General features: G+C 41.0%; 2 protein-coding genes across 4 annotated transcripts in view; both read right to left on the bottom strand.

Annotated features, from left to right (window-relative positions):
- LOC111970902 (gamma-aminobutyric acid receptor subunit gamma-3-like) overlaps window positions 1-15,496 on the bottom strand; it is a 48,944-nt gene extending 33,448 nt beyond the window's left edge. Inside the window, exons 1-3 of one of the 3 annotated variants that reach the window (XM_070445923.1) lie at window positions 14,630-15,496; window positions 13,906-14,057; window positions 3,322-3,389 (exon numbers count right to left, since the gene is read on the bottom strand). In XM_070445923.1, the coding sequence (XP_070302024.1) occupies window positions 3,322-3,389; window positions 13,906-14,057; window positions 14,630-14,682 (273 nt within the window). In that variant the 5' untranslated portion in view covers window positions 14,683-15,496. 3 annotated transcript variants of the gene reach the window in all.
- A 1,254-nt stretch (window positions 15,497-16,750) lies between these two features.
- Window positions 16,751-20,517, bottom strand: part of gabra5 (gamma-aminobutyric acid type A receptor subunit alpha5) — a 34,838-nt gene continuing 31,071 nt past the window's right edge. The window contains exons 9-10 of the mRNA XM_023997647.2: window positions 19,916-20,127; window positions 16,751-19,651 (exon numbers count right to left, since the gene is read on the bottom strand). Coding sequence (XP_023853415.1) covers window positions 19,346-19,651; window positions 19,916-20,127 — 518 coding nt within the window. The 3' untranslated portion in view covers window positions 16,751-19,345. The remainder of the gene's footprint in view (window positions 19,652-19,915; window positions 20,128-20,517) is intronic.

The raw sequence follows: 20,517 nt of genomic DNA, 5'->3' as shown, positions 1-20,517 counted from the left end.
CAGGCAAACARTAAGCACCCCTCATGAATTTAGAGTCCAACAGCAGGCACTAAAATGAGCATGTCAAATGCGACATTATGAAAGGTCAAGTGAGGAAAAAAAGATGCTCCGAGGACAATGCCACAATCTGGAAATCCACAATATCAACCCATTAGAAGTACTCACAGTCGTGCGTATGATTCCTTACACTTTCTTCCACACACATTTCTGTTCTACGTTGTTAATTTAGTCTGGTCCCAGATCTGTTTGTGATCTTGCCAACTCCATTGTCAAGCCAAACTTTTTTTTTTGCAAATTAGTATTATTCTTTTCTTTTTCTTTTTTTTTTTAGAAAGGCTTACAGTGAGGGACCAAAAGGTCAGACTTGTGTAAAAGGTTGGCCAACAATGGGCAGTTTGCTTGTAGAGAGCTTTGAACTTTTGCATGTTGTGTATGGCTGGCTGTGGCTTCTGCTACGGGTAGCCCCGTTGCCTTGGACACAGAGTGAGCCTCCCAGATATAGCCTAAAAATAGCAATTCCTTTCGCAGAAAATTGTGAAGATGTCCCTTCAAACAAAATGTGTCAATAATTCAGTGAGTACATCAAGCAACCAGTGTCATTAAACGAGGGTCATTGTGGTTGAAATCTACAAACATTTTGAAATGTCTCACATTTTATTTTCTGATATATACTGTACTAAAGTAATGGTATTGGATTAGTCCAAGGGACAACAAAAATATATACTTTTTAACACTAATTGTAACRGTAAATCCTAGTTGACAGCTGTCAAACTGTATGAGTATGGATATTGGATAGCAAAGCTAATGTAATCCAACACACAAAGTATTTCCTATGCTCATTGCTCTATGATGACGGAGGTATGATGACACCACTTATTAGAAAGGGGAGATACGATCTGGGCCTGTAGCCTTCATATAGTCCCATATAATCCTATAGCGATCTATTGGAATCTGGAGGAGGGTAGACAAAGTCTAAAGTTCATACTAGCACACCGCATAGAATACACACCAAATTATGAATATTAGCTGTTAAAAGCAATGGGCCAATAACGGAAAGGTTGCTGGTTCGAATCCCGAAGCCGACTACGTGAACAATCTGTTGCTGTGCCCTTGAGCAAGGCACTTAACCCTTATGCTACTGTAAATCCCTCTGGATAAGAGCATRTGCTAAATGACTCAAATGTACATGTAAGTGGTATAGTATGGATATTGAGACAGATGTCATGATGCAATCCTTTAGAGATCTATCAGAAACGGAAGGTTAGACAGACTGCTTAATAGGATGAGTTCTCTGTTGGTCGAGTAAACACTACCCACTGATCTACTGTTGTTCCCCAGAGACCTGGTGTCACATCTTAGATGCACTCCATTTTAAACATGGCGTCGTCAAACATCTCTCTTCCTCTCTGTGGGGTGGCTCCTCACTAGTTAACATTATGTAACCCGTTGTTATCTAGGTGAGACGTTTTGGCAGACTCTTATCAATCTATTTTCATTCTGAGGAGAGCAAACAATCAGACAGGTTCTGAAGAACTTATTTTCGTCTTTATTGGCGCTAATCCCGTGGAACATAAAAATAACCATGCCCTGGAGAAGAATATTGATTCCTCATATTAACACAATCTGTTTTCACTCAGCGAAAATGCGCCAAATAACATCATAGATCCATCATTTTTCAATGGCACCACATGAAACACTGTAGCGTTGCGAGATCTCATGGAGAGAGAGTCATTATCTTTACTGTGGCATAGTGTCCTCTTTTGGTCGGCTAATTCCACATGCTATCTTTCCTGAATAGCACCAGCAACTATATCCACTGCGCTCTGAGTTAATGGTACTTAAATCAGACATGCTCCCATCACACTCTGTCCTAGATTAATAGCTGCTTCAGTGACGTTGACTCATCCGAGGACTCAGTCCCGGCGGTGTAAATAAACCCTAACCATTCCCCGATGGCAAAAAAGACTCTCCTTCTCTTTGGATCGCTAACAATGCCGACGGAACATCAGGTCTGGGTGACTACATACTAGGCTTATACTGTAGATATGGCTTAAACATAAACAATTATAGTAGAGTGCATACCATGAACATAGAACATCATGTCTGAGTGAGTAGCCTTCATTGACTATATAAACCCAATATATATTATTGTACATTATCAATATGGATGGGTAGTACACAGTTCCAAATTATATCAAATACTATGTCCATAGAACATCATGCTTGGGTGAGTCCATTGACTGCTAACCCTCCTGTATATGAACATGTAACAATTAGGGTAGATGATCAATATGGACGCCCTGTTCCATACAACCCATCGACTTGACCTACTGCTTTGTCTTCCAGAAACAGAGTTCTGATGATCTAAATGCGTTAAATGGACATTCAAGGCATGGGAGATCAGTTCACAGGGTGACGCTCGGGGTGCACTGAAGTGTGACGGGGGTTTGCAGCCAAGCKGAGCTGAAGAAAACGGTTGTTTTTCTTTTCTTCCTGGCTTTGTAATGTTGCCCGGACAAACRGTTACAGGGGCGGGGCTAAGGGAGGGTGTTGGATGCTCCTATAGGCTATCGTAGTCTAGCCAAAGTTTACATCGTGGTGGAGATCTGTGTGACTCACCAATCACTGTGTATCTGAAATAATCAGGTAAAAATCCAAGGTGGGGTGAACATCATTCGGTTATGTGATGGTCTGGTGACTCACTAGTAGGTGTAGCTGTTGATTCTAAACAAAAATGGCTGTATGGGCTGAATGAACTTCACAACAATAAAAAATAACAGCACACTACACTACCCAAGATTACAAAACATAGGGATATTACCTATAGGATCGATTTAAGTAAATAAGCAACCAAGCTTAAGCACCCTGATGTATATCATGAATAACACACTAAGGYTTGTTCTTACTACAARGGGAGCTGGAGTTGTATTACACCKTCATACAGTATGCATTCAATATCCGTTGCGCTATCACTACGAAGCATTTGAGCCATGTACATTTGAGTCATTCGCCATTTGAGTCATTTACATACAGAGCATACTGATACAGTTACTACGGTATAACAGTTGTCTGAGCACTGTGACCACAGGCTCTATTTCTCATTCCATCAKCCACACATCCCACTTCACCACCAGATACAACTGCTTTCCTGTGCAGCCCAGCTCACAGGGGATATGAAGGATGATGGAAAGTGCATCTTGCCTTAACTCGCTTGGCCCACAGTTGACCTTTTTGTCAAGCGGCACAGAAAAACAAAGTTTTATCAAATAATGTTCATGATAAGCAGGAGAGACAGAGAGAGAGAGAGAAATATTCACTTACCATGTCTATTGATGATACAGGTCCGATGCTATTGACGTATATGTCGACGTCGATAAGCGTTGGTTTAACTGTGAAAGACAGAAGGAGAAATCACTGTAAAAGCACATTTGAACACCAACCAAGTGTAGTAGCACTGCCAAGCCGAGGGTGCCATGTTGAGAGTGTTTGAAAGGACATGCCTACATATCTGTCGTTGACTCTGGTCAACTTTCAACCATGGCTGAGGGAGGAAAACACCAGACACATATTGATTTTGGGGGTGAACTATCACTTATCATAAGTGATGCTTATACGAGAAGTGGTTCACCGGTTCACCAGTTTCATTCCAGGCAGTCACCTTTCACTTGAGACGTATGACACTGTTTTCCGCACGGCTCAAATCTATTGAATAACATGCCATACACGATTCCAACCCTACATTTCACAATTCAATTTAAAGCCTGTTCTCTATACCTAATCTTACAAGGCGTCGCTGTAATGAGCAGTTCACGCTTGTGTGGCTAAGTGCACCTCTGTCATTGCACATTAGCCTCTTTCATAGGCTTTGGCAACTTCGGCAATTAACTGTTGAGGTGGTGCCGTACACTCACATCAGACTATGACAGAAAGATACGCACAAATACCTATTTTAATTGCGACAGGGTGTAATGGAGGAATAGATATGAGAGTTTTGCAGAATTCAGACGCAAGAAAATAGCAGAGTACATCTTGTCTTTTTTTAATTWGTCTTTTTATGTATTTATTGTTTACTTCAGTTTATTTAGTAAATACTTAAAAAAAACATTTCACTGTGTTGTATTTGGCGCATGTGACGAATACAATTTGATTTGACAAGACATTATTAAGTTCCACTTTAGCCACTATCATCAAATAACACAATGTACGTGTATGGCAGCAATTTTTTGAAGTCACTGGTAAAGTCCTTTCCTGGGCACCCCTGGGTGCACGTTTAGTTTTTTTGCCCTAGCWCTACACAGCTGATTCAAATAACCAACTAATCATCAAGCTTTGAATCAATTGTGCAGTGCTAGGGCAAAAACCAAAACATGGACCCAGGAGGGGCACCAAGACTGAGTTTGGGAAACCCTGCTTTAAATGAAGTAAAATGGCGCTATTGGAGTATTATTCAAAGTAGTAGTACAGTAGTTTTACTGTCAAATTCAATATAATCATGACATATGGGAAGGTGAATGTCACTTACGTCACTTACGCCCATACGAATCCTCTGTAGAGTTTCCCCATATGTTTAATCTACYCTGCTTTGACTTGAGTTTGTCCACTTACTGTTATCTGTGATTTATTCGCGCCAAGGCCGGCGCTCCCTCCCTCCCCTTCCTGATCAAGCAAGCATGATTACAACTCCCCATCTGCAGAGTAAAATGCCCCCATGAGGGTTTTAATGGAGCAGCAGCTTTTACACCCAGTTAGCCTGTCAATGTGATGAGAAATACATTTGCCCTAGTCAGCCCCGCAGGTCTCATTCACCATGACCGCTRAATTCTCCTAGTTTAATTCCCCATACATTGTATTAAAATGTTTTCTGTTGCCTTTGCATTGCTGTCGTCTGGTCTGATCTTTTCTGAGCTGGCGTCATATGTATCAAGTGTCTCAGGTAGGAGTTCTGATTTAGGATCAGGTTTGARTGTTAGATTACATTGAATATGATTCCATGGACAGTGGGATCCTGATCCTAGATCAGCACCCTTATTTTGAGACGGTAATAAGCTATATGACAGGCTCTCCAGTGTCTTTGTAGCACATGGGGATGTGTYAAACGTACTACTCAGCCTGTGTTACCACTTGCGCCGCTGAATCATTAACTGTTCGGTGGCGCCGTTTGGTAAGACAATTCGGGAGGGTGGTCACGTGTGCCAACAAAGCAGATGTCCTGGGTTCGAGCCTTGGTGATCCACGTGACAGACATTATACCTTGTCCAAGGTCTGCGTCTCTAGCCCAGTAAATGAGCACAATACCCTCAGTAAAGCCACTCTCGTCAGCCTCCAGTCGCTTTCTTRCCCTCTATCTCCTGTCAGCCAGAATTGTGACAAGCTAATTTCATCTTTCACAACAACAATCCAAACACAAACATCTTCAGATGAGATCAATGGGCGCCGGGTGATATCTGTCATCTGTCTTAGGAGTTGTGTTAACAGTGGCTMCATCCCAAATGGCACCCTATTCCCCATATAGGGCTCTGGTTAAAAGTAGTGCACTACAAAGGGAGCAGGGTGCCATATGGGATGCAGTGAGGGTTAGATCGAGCCTTGCTGCACTCTGTCTTCTACTTCACTCTGCCAGACAGACAGAGGTCATTAAAAGCGAGGTGGTAGACAGARATGACCTAGTGTGTTCTGGGAGTTTGGGGACAGACTACATTAAAACAGGAAGTGAGACATCTCAAGTGCCTGTGTCCCTGGTCTCAGCTGCATCCTGAAACTAATATTCTCTACTTGTCTTTATCAAAAGAGAGACTAGGGGCGAAAGCCAGAGAGAGCTGTAGTTGATAACTACAAAGCATTTATTGGTGACAGTATTGCTGTGCCATTAAAAAAGTACATTTGAAAATGTTAATGAGACCCAATTCAATCAATCACACATAGTGGAAAATAAATTCTATGGGTATAAACATAATGTAACTACAGAAAGGACAGGTGTAGCTTTTGTGTTAATTTGCTGAGAAATACATATAGAATCCATACAGGATCTCTAAGACCTGATTTGTGGTGTGTTGGTTTTGTCACAATTAACACGCTGGCTGCATTTACCCAGGCAGGGCAATTCTCGTTGTTTTTCCACAAATTGGTCTTTTGGCCAATCACATCAGATCTTTGTCAGAGCTGATTTGATTGGTCTGTTTGGGCTGCCTGTCAAAACGCAGCCTCTGACTAACATTTTGAGTGAACCTGCAATGTGTTTTCTCCTTTATCTGCAATTGATTGAATTAGGGACCCAAGTCCACATCATCTCAACATAATTTCATGTTGCCTCTAACCATTGAATTGATTTTCATCCGCTCCCCATGTCTTGTTAGGGTCCCTAACAAGACTTATTAGGCCATTTTCTTGAAAAGTAGACAGACTGGGGACACCATGTTTTGGGACATGTATTTCGATCTAATCTCACCAATTACGCACCAAATAGCATGAGTATATGGGGCTGCTTTGGGAGGAGAAAACAATAGCAAATTAATCTGTTGCTGTGTTCCAATGTTTGTGAATGCCCCAGCTAAATTGCTGAGCGTCCCTTTAACGATAGCACAGGGAAAGGGTTAATAGCATATTAATCCACCAGGCCCTTTGACTTTGAACATGTATTGTGCACCTCTGGCGATCCTATCTTCATTAGGATGTGTGGTTCTGTTTCAGGTCCTGCCATTGTGGCTCCTGCTAACCTGATCACTGTAGAGCCGGAGGAGATGGCTGAACTTCATCTGATGGGAAACAGGTGACATTAGGTTGAGTGATTGCTGTTATTTTCTGATGGAGGGGAATCCAAGATGGATGCTSAGTTGCTTGATATGACCAGTGAGGTTGTTTCCTCGATGTGTCTGTGGGTAATTTATAGCATCAATCTTGTACGGTCCAGAAGTGGGACAAGTTGGTTGYTATASAGTACCAGTCAAAAGTTTGGACACAGCTACTCATTCAAGGGTTTTTCTACATTGTAGAATAATAGTGAAAACATCAGAACTATGAAATAACACATGAAATCATGTAGTAACCAAAAATCAAAATATATTTTATATTCTTCAAAGTAGCCACCCTTTGCCTTGATGACAGTTTTGCACACTCTTGGAACTTTCTTAACCAGCTTCATGAGGTAGTCACCTGGAATGCATTTCAATTAACAGATGTGTCTTGTTAAAAGTTAATTTGTGGAATTTCTTTCCTTCTTAATGCGTTTGAGCCAATCAGTTGTGTTGTGACTTGGTAGGGTTGGTATACAGAAGATAGCCCTATTTGGTAAAAGACCAAGTCCATATTATGGCAAGAATAGCTCAAATAAGCAAAGAGAAATGACAGTCCATCATTACTTTAAGACATGAAGGCCAATCAATCCGGAAAATGTCAAGAACTTTGAAAGTACTGTATTAAAGATGTTTCGTCTTACACATTCTAAAAGGGCAGATGGGGAATGTAAAGAGTAAGCAGCACAGACAGACAGACAGACAGACAGACAGACAGACAGAACAGACAGACAACAGACAGACAGACAGACAGACAGACAGACAACAGACAGACAGACAGACAGACAGCAGACAGAACAGACAGACAGACAGAGGCCCCCCACACACCCCACCACCCACCCTGAAGCATATTCAGTTCCATATTACATCCCCTCTTTCATAAAAAAAAAACTGAATAAAGATTAGCTGTGCATTAAAATCGTCAGAAACTGTTGCTTCCATTAGTATTATACTGTATATTTCACAGTAGATTCTGACAAAGTCTYGGGATTACACTGAGCTGGTTCCAAAGCCCTTTGCATTTCAACTGTGGAAATAATKATTTGTATTCCCCCCTTAAACACCCTAGTAATCCCTAACAATGGGAGGGTGGAAGACACTTAAGAAGTTGAACATCCATAAGGATAACCTCCATTCACACCCTTGCACCTCAGCAGTGCCCGTATCAAACCAATCAAAGTATTGCATGATTCTCTGGGCACCTGCTAGATTCAGGAAGTGGGAATGGCCATGGTAGAACTAAATGAGGAGTCAGAGATGAGTGCTCCCCTGATCAGATGTGGGTTCCATTTAATTGAGTGTCTGTCTGGGAATCTCGGCTCTCCTCTCCGGTGGGTGATCTAATCTAATGAAATTTCAGGYGGCTTAAAATAGAGAAAGGGGTATCAGGCATTCCCTGTCTGCTGAAAGGTTGCGTCAATGTGTCACTGTGGAGAAGCTTGAGYGGACTGAGTTTTCCCAGATTAGCCAAGCTAAGCCTATAGTATTCTAAAAGTCTACTAATCTACGGCCATTATCCATCTACTACACCAGAAGTAGATACAATGACAAGACCAATTTTGTGGGCCCCTTTTTCTGAAATCAATTTAAATAGCGAACTGGATTTTGCGAGAGGACTGAGACTATCCAGTGCAGTCAAGCTAAGCCTTTAAGATTCTACAAGTTTACTACTCTCTGACCGTTGTCCATCTACTAAACCTGAGTAGATGAAATGTCCAGACCAATTTTGTGGCCCTCTGTTCAAAAAAACTTTTTGATAGACAACTGGGTTCTGTGTCTCTGATGACATCACTTAAAACCGCGGATAATGGCTCTGGAAGAATACATAGCGATCATCAAGGATATTAATGCCTGATAGCCCTACAAACCTCACAAGAAAATCAATTGCAATACCGTCCAATAGCATACAGTCAAAAACAGTCTACACAATCCAGGTAAAGTTGCACCACTTCTCCAGCCAACCTTGCCGAAATATCTAAAACAGATTCCATCTGATTGTGATCCAGCCAATGCAGCTTCAGCYCTGGAATCTCCATTCTGAAGAGATWGTCTGAAGACATTTGCCGAGGGCAAATGTGGAGGCTGTGCAGTCACATCTGACCCAGMGGAAATGGGTCAGTGGAAATGGGTAGTGGGTGTGCTGTTCTGTGCTGTACAGCCAGTCGAGCATTGTGTCTGGGTGAGCAAGGTTCATCTCCCTGAATAAGTGCCATCCAAAGTCAGAAAGAAAAATGAGTGTTGGCCTTGGATTGTCTTCATTGTGAATCTGGATGGTGTGATTTTGAAAATGGTTCAAACTCCACGTGGGGCCAAACTTTGCATTGTGCTAAACTACAGCAGTGCTACCCCCCTCCAGAGTTATTGTCACAGGTGGAAATGCATAACTAATGTTTAAAATGCATCTTTGGGAGGGGATAAGCATTTCCGTTGAACAGATCGGCCGCCAGGAACAGGGATGTTCAGAGAAGAGCAGCCGCATTCATTCTAAATCCATTCGTGTCTGAGAGCAATTTATGTTTAACAGTGATGCACCTGCGTTTTGTCAGAAATCAAAGTCCCTCTTCAATCATTTCCAACAGCAGCCTGACTAATGCCGGGGATGTTAATTCATACTTCAAAAAGATAGACTGGAGTGAGGATCTCCTCTTACCCACCCACTCTATGCAAACACACTCACACACACCTTCACATGCCATGCTCAAACACACACAGGCAAGCACGCTCTCTCTCTCTCTCACACTAAAACACACACACGATATATATATATATATATATATATATAAGCCATGTTTTAGTTACTTGTCAGAACTTTTTGGAAAGTAAATATGTTATCCCATTAGAAATCCTAACCCTAACTCTAAACCTAACCCTAACCTTAACCCTAAACCTAACCCTTAAACCTAAAATAGCATTATAACTTTTCAGGGCATGCAAAATGTCCTGACTTTTCAGAATTGTTCTTGTCTTCCTGTCTTGTCAGGACATTCTGGTCCAGACAAATAGGAAAACAAGTCCACACACACACACACATAAACAGACTGGTGTAGGTACGTGTCTGATGAACATGACACTTTCCCATGTGCTACAACAGCTGGCAGCGGGTGGCCACGCCACTCAGACAATTAGCAGCATCAAGTGTTACTCACACTCTCACACCTTTCAACCTGGAAATAAACCCGTGACTTACATCTTTCAAGCGGACATGCCCTGTCAGTCATCAAACATAGCCCAACACATCCAGCCTAGCCCCACAGAGATCTAGAGAAGCAGCCGAGGTTCAACTCTGTTCTCTGTGAATGAATCCCTCTGAACTCTCCACTGTGCCCGTGCCTGCGCTGGAGGAGTGCCACGTGAGGAATGCTACTTCCTGAGTTTGATGCTGATGTACCGTGGTGTGATTCCCAAACTGGGTGGTGCATCATCTTGGCATGCTGAGGAATAATATTCTGACCCACTTTGCCTAGGATCCCCTGACAACACAAAAGGAAGCTGACATAATAAGGACACAAAAGCAGCCACTTCCCCCATGTGAGCTGAACCGGGAGATGCATCAATATCCATAATCTGTGAGGTGATGTTGGAGCTCTGAACTCAGGGATTACAATGTTCCAAGGTGCAAAGCATTGTAGTATACGGCTTGTATAACAGGCATGTAATATATTCATACATGTTTATGAATATACAATGCATATTATGGCATTGTACATCATTCAAAAAGAGCATATGTCTACAGTAAATATGTGGTTTACATGGCCACATGAATAAGAGATAATAATACATAATACAACTAGAATAAAGAGTACATTTGGCCCTATTTGTAATACATTACATCTGACCTTCAGACATTACTGTAAAACCCCTACATGCAAAAGGGGCGGACTGGGACAAAAAATGTGGTCCTGGTATTTTATCCACACCAGCCACATCACTGAGTGCACTACCAACTCAAAGCAAACTGTCACTTGCCACATCCTCATGATGATGGTGGCAAATTACGATTTGCTTTTTGAAAGTTCTATATCTTGAAAACGTGATTGCTGACATGCAAAACATTATGGGTCTGTATCAACAGTGGACTAATAAAAAAAAAACTTACCAAAATACAATTTTAAGGTGATTATTCCTTTAAGCTTTATACGTTATAAAAGCCAAGCTAATGACTTAGGATATATTGCAAATTAGAGCCTGTCATGTGTGTTCCCCTGAATCAACACATACCCTAAGTATCAATTACTAATTACTAACATTATCCCATGGTGTAACTGGTGCCACTACCTTTTACAGTTGGTGGCACCAGCCCCGGATTTGGTCAGACCCAAATCATGAGCAATCATCTTATGAAGTCATTCATAGTGATTTATTAAGAAGTGTTATAAATAGACTACTGAGGTAATCAAGTAATATGTTGTTTCATCCAACACATCATCTAATACATCCAATCAGGTATGATTCAATATATTTTGATGTGCAACCTYACACAGTGATTGTCATGCATTTTGGTATGACAACTAGACTATAGTTTACATATTCTACTGTCAAAATAGGACTCCTGAATTTCTAAAAAATGTTGTGCACCAATATCATAGGCTAATTACTTTGGGGTTCAACTCCTGAGGAAGTAGAAACTCAAAGCTTATTAACTAGATGGCTAACTCTAAATATAACGGCCACTACTAGTAGCCATGTATTCATCCAACAGTACATTGAGCGTTACAAAAACACGTTGCAGTTGTAGGCCCTCGCAATGGCCAGTGTGCATTTCGCACATGCCGCTCCATATGTCAAAGCCATATCAAATACCTTGGTTGTAAAATAGTTGCTATTGAGGTGAATATTGAGAGTTGAGAAAGAACAATTACACCTACAGAAAGCTGAGGCTCTCCTCAACAGGGACAATGGGACGACGCTTCCAAAGCAGTGTTTTTCCCGCAATTGCATTTTGAAATGTTATACAATTAGAACATATTTTTCTCTCGAGTGCATGGTGGGAGAGGAGAGTGGCTTGGTCATCACAAAGGCAGGCCCCAGAGAAACATGGGCAGGGCAGACACTTTCATTACAGGAATCATGAGAATGACGCGCTTTACTCTTTGACCATATCATGGTTTTTAGTTGCCCCTCCAAAATTACGTTTTGAATGAGGTGACAATGTAGAATGMGCTCTTTCTGTTTTTTATGATCCATAATATTGGCTGTCTAACTGATGACAGAGTAGGAGCAGGTATCTTTGGTTATGCCGAATTTGACTTTGAATGTGTTTGCATGGCCTCAGCTCAGCCGATCAGAAAACCAGGCCGGAGAATCTTGGTAGGGGGGTTGGCTGTTGCCCACTGATCAGCCAAAGGCTCATTACAAAATAGTGTAGCAGAGAAATTAAAAAGTGTTAACAGGCCCATGGGCCGCCGGCCATGTGACCTTTTTCATATATATATATTTTTTTAATTATTTTTTTAATGGTGTGTGTCAAATTTGACCAGTACACCCATCTACAAAATGGTTCAGCCCATCTGGCATCTGCTAGAATTGCCAGATGACCAATCTGCCCCTGACATCATCATGCAATGTATATTAGTCTCTCATGGACACCGCAAGATGTGGTTCTTAGTTGCCACGATTATATGTACATGTGAAACTTTTAGAATAGTGAATACAAATGAAACAGTGGTGGCGTTCATTATCATATTCATCAAATGATTGTATTGAATTATGCTCCTGCTGTATGTACGCTGAACAAAATTATTAACACAGCATGTAAAGTGTTGGTCCTATGTTTTATGAGCTGGAATAAAAGACCTAATAAAGTTACCATATGCACAAAAAGCTTAATTCTCCAAAATGTTGTACACAAATGTGTATACATTCCTGTTAGTGAGCATTTCTCCTTTGCCAAGATAATCCATCCACCTGACAGGTGTGGCCTATCAAGAAGCTGATTAAACAGCATGAACATTACACAGGTGCACCTTGTGCTGGTGACATTAAAAGGCCACTCTAAAATGTGCAGTTGAGGTAGCATGCAATTGGCATGCTTACTGCAGGAATGTCCACCCGAGCTGTTGCTAGAGAATTGAATGTTCATTTCTCTACCATAAACGGTCTCCTACGTCATTTTTGAGAATTTGACAGTACATCCAACCAGGCTCACAACCGCAGACCATGTGTATGGCGTGTGGGCGAGCAGTTTTCTGATGTCAACGTTGTGAACAGAGGGCCCCATGGTGGCGGTTGGGTTATGGTATGGGCAGGCGTAAGGGAACACAATTGCATTTTATCGATGGCAATTTGAATGCACAAAAATACCATGACGAGATCCTTAGGCCCATTGTCAGGCCTATTTTGTGACCAACAGATGCATATCTGTCTTCCCAGTCATGTGAAATCCATAGATTAGGGCCTAATTAATTTAATTAATTGACTGATTTCCTCATATGAACTGTAACTCAGTAAAATCAATAAATTGTAGCGTTTATATTTTTGTTGAGTATAGTTCTATCATTTAGTTGTCAGACTCAGGAAGCTAAGAGAAACAGTATGTGTCTACTGTATGAAGATAGCCTTGTGGGAATAACTCAGTTTACTACCGAGATAATTAACATAAATATCATGAATCTGTCTTTGGCTGAATGTTATCCTCAAGTGCAAATGTTAATATTTTATGACCAGCATTCAGTTTCTGACAACTGCCTTTCATCTAGATTGCATTTGTAATCAACAAGGGACATATGCGGAGAGGGTTGTGTCACGGAAACTAACCTAGGACTACTGTACAATACAGTGCCCCACTCATCGTTAATTACCTACTATTATTCCTGTAATCTGGGTTGACCATGTACCGGTAAACAAATAGGCTGCCAAAATGTGTATCTGTTTATCTGGAATGATTTCCTACTCCTGCTTGGTTGATTAGGTTGTCAGGTGAAGATCTGAGCGTGTTGGTGGAAAAAACACGCACAAAACCACCAGTGAGCGAGCACCGCGCCCGAGGAGGCCCTTTCAACACCATGGACAGCGCGCTTCGCCATAGCCATTGAAGGTGCGCGTATCACCAAAACAATTTAGACACCCCGTTGAAAGTTTTTATAATATCCGCAGTAAAAAATACACAAATGTAACTCACCTCCAATATCAGGGCGTAGTGTCTTGTCGTAGTCCTTGAGTAAGTTATTTAATATGAGCGTTGCCTCGGCCTGGTGGTTTTTGGGAGCCAGCATCTGATTGACAGTAGTGTCCTCATAGTCRCCATCGTAGTCCCTTGGGTCTGGGTCGGAACTAAACATAATAGAAAATAGAAGTTCGCTTTATTAATAAAAACAAACTCCTCAAAATCACTGACATTAGATTATAATTCATGCATTAAAAATAGTCTTACAGGCCTAGGTTTTTGAATTCAGTGCATCACAAGCGCAGATGAAACCAAACTTTAAACTGAAATCGGTAATTTATTGAACAGAAAAAAGATATAATCCAAAATCATACACATCTCAACTCAAAACAATTTTACAGAGGACGTTCCCGGTCTTACATACAGTAATTAAACTAGGATACCTACAGAATGTAACTACTTAGGCTACCTATTTATTATGTGATAGAATATACTATTAATATGAAAACACGTTCGACAATGAATAATGCAAATGGTAAGTATAAATAGCTATTTGGCCAAACAATGAATATGAAGTTCAATTAATTCTCTGCAAGCGCGTCGGTGTTGTTGCGTATCAAAGACGCGCGCGACATACACAGCACATAATAGGCTCTAATTGATTTAATTCATTTTACCACAATTCACATTTCGACAATGTAAAAACAACACCCATTATCATACCAGTCAAGAMACTTACCGCACCCGTTGGACTGACAGAAGTAAGAAAGACACCAGCAACTTGGTTGTCATTGTTCATGAAAATGACTTATGATGAAGACGGTGGAGACTTCTGCGTTGTTAGAGCGGTGAGTAGAGGGAGCCAGGGAGAAGGAGCGGTACATATAAACTGGAACTATGCACCCCGAGTATAGTTTCTTATAGGAAATCCATCAAATCTCCTGATAGTCGACCATGGATTAGGTTGAATTCATCCGCGTTCGGAAYTCGCCGAGATTGTTTGAGCCGCTCGGGTCCTTCTTTGCAACGTCAACGATCAATGTCTTAAACAGCAGCAGCACCCCACCTCCTTCCGTTCCATTCAATTACAGTAACCAGTTTATGCACCGACATGATGACGTTATCGTTCACAAGGTACAGTAGGGCGTCTACCTACAGAACGAGACTCGTAAAAAGCCTTTAACATTAAAGTACGCAAGCAACATCTTAACTTTGACTAGCCTATTCACTTTCACACGATTTTCATTGCAAATTGTAGCTCCTTAGATCACATATCATTAGCAATATTGCTATAAAACGCTTTTACTTTCAGATAAATTATCACTTGATACATTTCAAGCAGAAAGCCATGGAAAATGGCACCATATCCTCGCAAAGTTGCTCCCTTTCTGAGAAAAGGCTGGTTGCCTACAATGCTTTCCCAACCAAATTCGTGCTCTCCCTGTTTTTAGGATACACGAAAAATGTACAGTTAACTATCGCAGGCTAAACCCTGACACATAATGCTATTGGCCACTTCGTGTTGGTAGCGTTCGTTTTTAGTATCCTTTACTTTCGATTAAACCTATAAAATAATCAACAAAACGTGAGGAAGTTTGCACTGAGAAGCCAGACCACTTCCATTCGGCTGGCGGCACTATTGCAATTTAGGGCTACTATATCTGTCTGCCCAACCRGGTATCAGAGCATTTCACATTATTCTGTGCGTAAATCTGATATACTGTTTTTGGTATGATATGTTTGTTTCATATGGTATGTATTAATTAGTGAATGTCCACCACCCATTTTGTATGATATCCTACAAAWTACAATTCTTATTATATGTTACGAATTTACAAAACATACAAAATGTTACGCTTTTTCAAATGTACAATATGTTACGGATTTGTAAAACGTTCGATATGTTACGAATTCTTGCTAGGTAGCTAGGTGGCTAACGTTAGCTAGCTGGCTAATGTTAGCTAGGCTAGGGGTTAGGGTTAGCTAAAATGGTTAAGGTTAGCTAACATGCTAAGTAGCTGCTAAGTAGCTCCAAAGTAGTTGAAAAGTAGTAAGTAGTTGAAAATAGCTAATTAGCTAAAATTGTCCATGATGAGATTCAAGCGCACAACCTTTAGGTTGCTAGACATTCTCGTTATACACCTACTCATCCCCCCCGACCAACCACCTTACTTTTGGTTTTGCTTTAAGTAACCATCTGTCTTATACCAAACACAACATATCATACTAATTTGAGTGTCCCAGGTTTTCATTTACTATGTTACATCTTGTCTATGAGACCAGGCTGGTCTGTATGCCAGTGGAATAATACTGTACAGCGGATTTACCTTTTGATGTCTCAGACCCAAGATATAATCTGCCCTAGTAGGAAATAGCAGCTTCCCGTGTGTGGAGCCAGGAGAGGGAGAGAGAGGCTTATTTTTCCCTGGATGCATATTATAATCCCACACCAATTAGAAAGCAAGCACCCATCTCTCCCATTTTGTCAAGCTAATGCATTTTGAAAGATGTTCATGACATATAAATACATCTGAATCAGGAAGTATTCTTCCAAATTCTCCAACCAGTAGACCAGTACCCCTGCTTTCTCACAGGTTTGATTCAAATAGATGGATTATGTGGCTTTACTGTGTAATACAAGTAGCCTGATATAGGCTACTGTATAGCCTATCTACATGCAACATGCATACACAGAGGATATAGGCTACTGTGACTGAAAACCATCCATTCTATTTGATCATTTCTCCCCCCTGAAAACAGAATATAATAATATGGTAAAAAGCGATTTCAGTGTACTAATTTAATCAAATGATGTACATACATTTATTGACACTTTTTAGTCACATAATCCATTGATGCATCAGACACACACATGGGTGGTAAGTGTATGCACTATGCTAAGCTACGTCCTCATATCGATGAGCTATCATGTGTCTTTTTCTCAGCGTAGCATTGCAATTTTACATTTCTCCCTGCCTGCTAACACGCACCGCAGCTGTCCACTGCATAGGAGCACCACCATTTGTCATCAGTTAGGGCTTAAATTGGAGGGAAGCACACAGGGCTCCTGAATGGAAAAGCAACTTAAGCGGAACTAAATCCTTGACAAACAGATGTATGGCAGATGTGGCTGCCACAGTGACTGATGGGATGGAATCAGTCCTCTCTCTCCCTACACAACAGGACCTCATGGGCCAGTATTTCTGTAATCCATCGAGTCACCAGTGCAGTCCCTTCCTCTCCCATCCTTTGCTAGTTGCTATTAGTGACAAGGGATAGCTCATACATGACACCTCCATGGGGTCATGTWCCATTTGTCCCCTTTAAGATGTACTTTAAGTCTGATTGGTGGATTTTCTTTCAGAGGGATGCTTCATTGTCAAGTGTTTAACAAAATTAAAACATTTGACTGCAACCTCAAATTATGTACACATTTACACTGGTACAAGGAGAATAGTACACATAACTAATTAATATACTGTATCTGAAATTACTTTAAATAGGTTTGATTTGTATTGGAATGAGAGCATGTAATGGTGTGGCTAGTGGCAATTTACTTTGTGAAAGTCCTTWATCTTGAAAACATGATTGCTGACATGCAAAACAATTTTGGGACTGTGTCAATAGTGGACTAATGAAAAAAACACATACAAGTTATTTTTTGGTGGATTATTCCTTTAACACAAGATGTCACATAGAGACATACAAATAAAGAAGCATTTTAGTCACTGCCTCTATATACATGAAGAATGTCTTTGTTGCCTAGGAGATTTGAATATAAAATAATAATAATAATAATACATGTAGTTATTGCATTATCTACAACATGATACTTTAATGAGAACTGTAACGTCAGTGACATTTAAAGTATCCATCCGTCACCAATATCATATCCATAATTATCCATCTATTCTCTCTCTGTACATGCTGTGTCGACGAGTTTATATGATTCTAAGAAACAGCTTGTTACATATAGGCTGTATCTCCATCTTTTACTGAAGTAGGGATTCTTTTTTCTTCCCAGTATGGTGACCTTGAAGCACAAACTTATTCTTTCTTGTTTCATCCATTATTCTTCTTTCTCTCTTTWAAAAAAAGATACAGTCTCTCGGTCTCTTGAGTCTGTAACAAGAAAGTAGGTGTTACCACAGAGGCACCATGCCCCAGAGCCATACCCACATGCTCTCCTTCCCGTACCCTGAACAAAGCGCCTGGGCCTGGGGTGAGGGTGGGTGGTCGGTCCCATGTGGTTGGTTCTCTCTCCAGGGGCCATATCAGATAGTGTTTAACAGGTACAAGCTCATTATCCCAGGCTAATTAGATCCTAGCGGACTTCGGGGACTGGGGCCAATCTGGTCATGACACAATGAGGATAGGACAGCAGTGTAGGAGGGCTGTGTTCAGTAGGGCAAAGTGTAGCAAAATGTTTTGAAACGGTAAATGAAAATAAGTGTTTCTTACTGGACAAATCCAGGAAGTCCCTCCCTGTTTCAGTCCGTTTTRCCCCCCATTTGATGCCTAAGGAACACGACCCTGAAAACGTATCCTGTTACAGTACATGAGTTCAATCTTTCACACCAAAGGGCAGCTCAATACTTCAAAGTAGGCATCCACTCCCTCTAGCTTAGGGAAAACACTTTCATTGCAATTGAAAAAGTCAGACCTAATCAACCAACCATTTTATAACTTGGTAATGATTAGAATGTTCCGACTGTGCACTTTCACCTAGGTTGATTAGACTGTACCATCAATTACATCACAGCGTTGTATCTTGCTAGCTTATTTGGCCTCTGTCTCTACAGTTAGACCCACGTTTGTCAAAAATTATTAATCTGTACATTATATAGAGGTAAGAAATAGTAACATTTTAAATTGTACAAACAGTACATGTGAGATGGGCAAAAATGACAAAAGTTAACAACGTATGTATCCAATAGAGATAAGAGAGATTTGTCCGCAGTATTATACAAACTTTACAAATTGACTGGAAATTACACTGAAAAATCATTATTCGCCACTTTCCGTAACAGCCTAGCTTCCCCTATCTTACTTTATACTACTAACACAGCATGTGTTTCTCAGTCTCCTATTTCTTCAAGATGACAGGGTTATAAACAACAACATAATTYCCATGACCGTTTTCAATTCATTTGAGGCCAGGACAAATGTCCACACTGCAGCATTTCAAAAGGTCCTTGTCGAGTTTCACTTTCAAAATGCCATTGATTTTCACTTTCAAAATGTCATTGTTGAATTAAAGCAATGTACAGTAGGTATAAAGAGGGAACATCAAGGCAAAGATGGTTAGAGTATCTCTCTAAAAGCTTCATGCAAATGACAGTATGAGAAAGACAGAACCCATGACATCTCCCATCCTTTGGGACACAGTAGCATTTCTTTTAGCAGTTTGTAGGCCAATATGGTTGAAGGTAGGGTCGTGTGTTTGACAAAGACACTATGTTGGAGCCAATATGTTGACTCCTTTGATGACCGGTTCTCTGTTGAGGTAAGTAGCCCAGTACACMAGGTTAAAGGTTCCAAATAGGACAGGGAAAACTATCCGGGACATTTTGTCGATTTTGCTCACGCTGTTGTAGGTTTTCTTGGGGTCCAGMACTTCTGTTTCAGARGATCTTAGTTGTATGGAGGTGCTGTTGGAGATGGTGGAGATAGAGATATCCTTAGTGATGTTGGGGGTGTAGTTCACTCCTGCTGTACAGACGTTGTTGGGCTTCTTAGAAAGCACCATAGGGTCCCTTTTCTGTTGAGATAAAACATTTAAAATGTATCATTTAATATTTAATACGGTYCTATTTGTGTTGGATGGATACAAATAGTCCGTGTTACACGTAGACCCACACAAACCGGGGCGAAACGGTTTTTTATTTMAACTTAACGATTTCTGTCAGTAATTATTATGCWTGTACAGCGTCAACGTTTCCATCACGTCATCCCAAAAACACGACCATAGCTCTCTATCACTTTTCAATAGTGGYATACGTGCTGGGACCCTCCATGGACTCACCTTTGGGTGCTGAGCCTCCATGGCCTTCTTGCCATCCCACGCCCAGCTCCTCTTGGTGAAATAGTTGACGGTGGCAAACTCGATAAGCGCGGAGAAGACGAACGCATAGCACACAGCGATGAACCAATCCATGGCTGTGGCGTAGGCCACCTTAGGCAGCGAGTTGCGAGCGCTGATACTGAGAGTAGTCATAGTCAGCACTGTAGTGACACCTGGTAGAAAAGCAGAGYSGTCATGTTCATTAGGGCACACAGTGGAAAAGGTTTTCAAACGTTTTGCAATGGAAAAAATTCAATAAGAGTTACTAATTGGACAAGGCCATGTAGTCCCTCCCTGTTTCAGTCCGTTTTCTTTCATTCTCTGCCTAATGAACCCTACCCATGTATGATGAGTGAGCAACAGGTTGTAATATATTATTTAGTGTTTGGGAATCGAGTGGTTGACATAATCTGTAGTGACGTGTGGAAGCTGTAGACATTTTGGGATCATCAACTAGATTCAGCCACYGGCACATTTGTTCTTGAGCGMATGGTCAGGGGGCCGGAACATAATTACAAATCATTTGTAMACTTCAAATTGACCGCAAGAAGACCAAACAAGTA

The sequence above is a fragment of the Salvelinus sp. IW2-2015 genome, linkage group LG12 (assembly GCF_002910315.2).
Source record: "Salvelinus sp. IW2-2015 linkage group LG12, ASM291031v2, whole genome shotgun sequence".
In the NCBI taxonomy this organism is placed as follows: domain Eukaryota; kingdom Metazoa; phylum Chordata; class Actinopteri; order Salmoniformes; family Salmonidae; genus Salvelinus; species Salvelinus sp. IW2-2015.
This window is presented reverse-complemented; position numbering and strand designations above follow the sequence as displayed.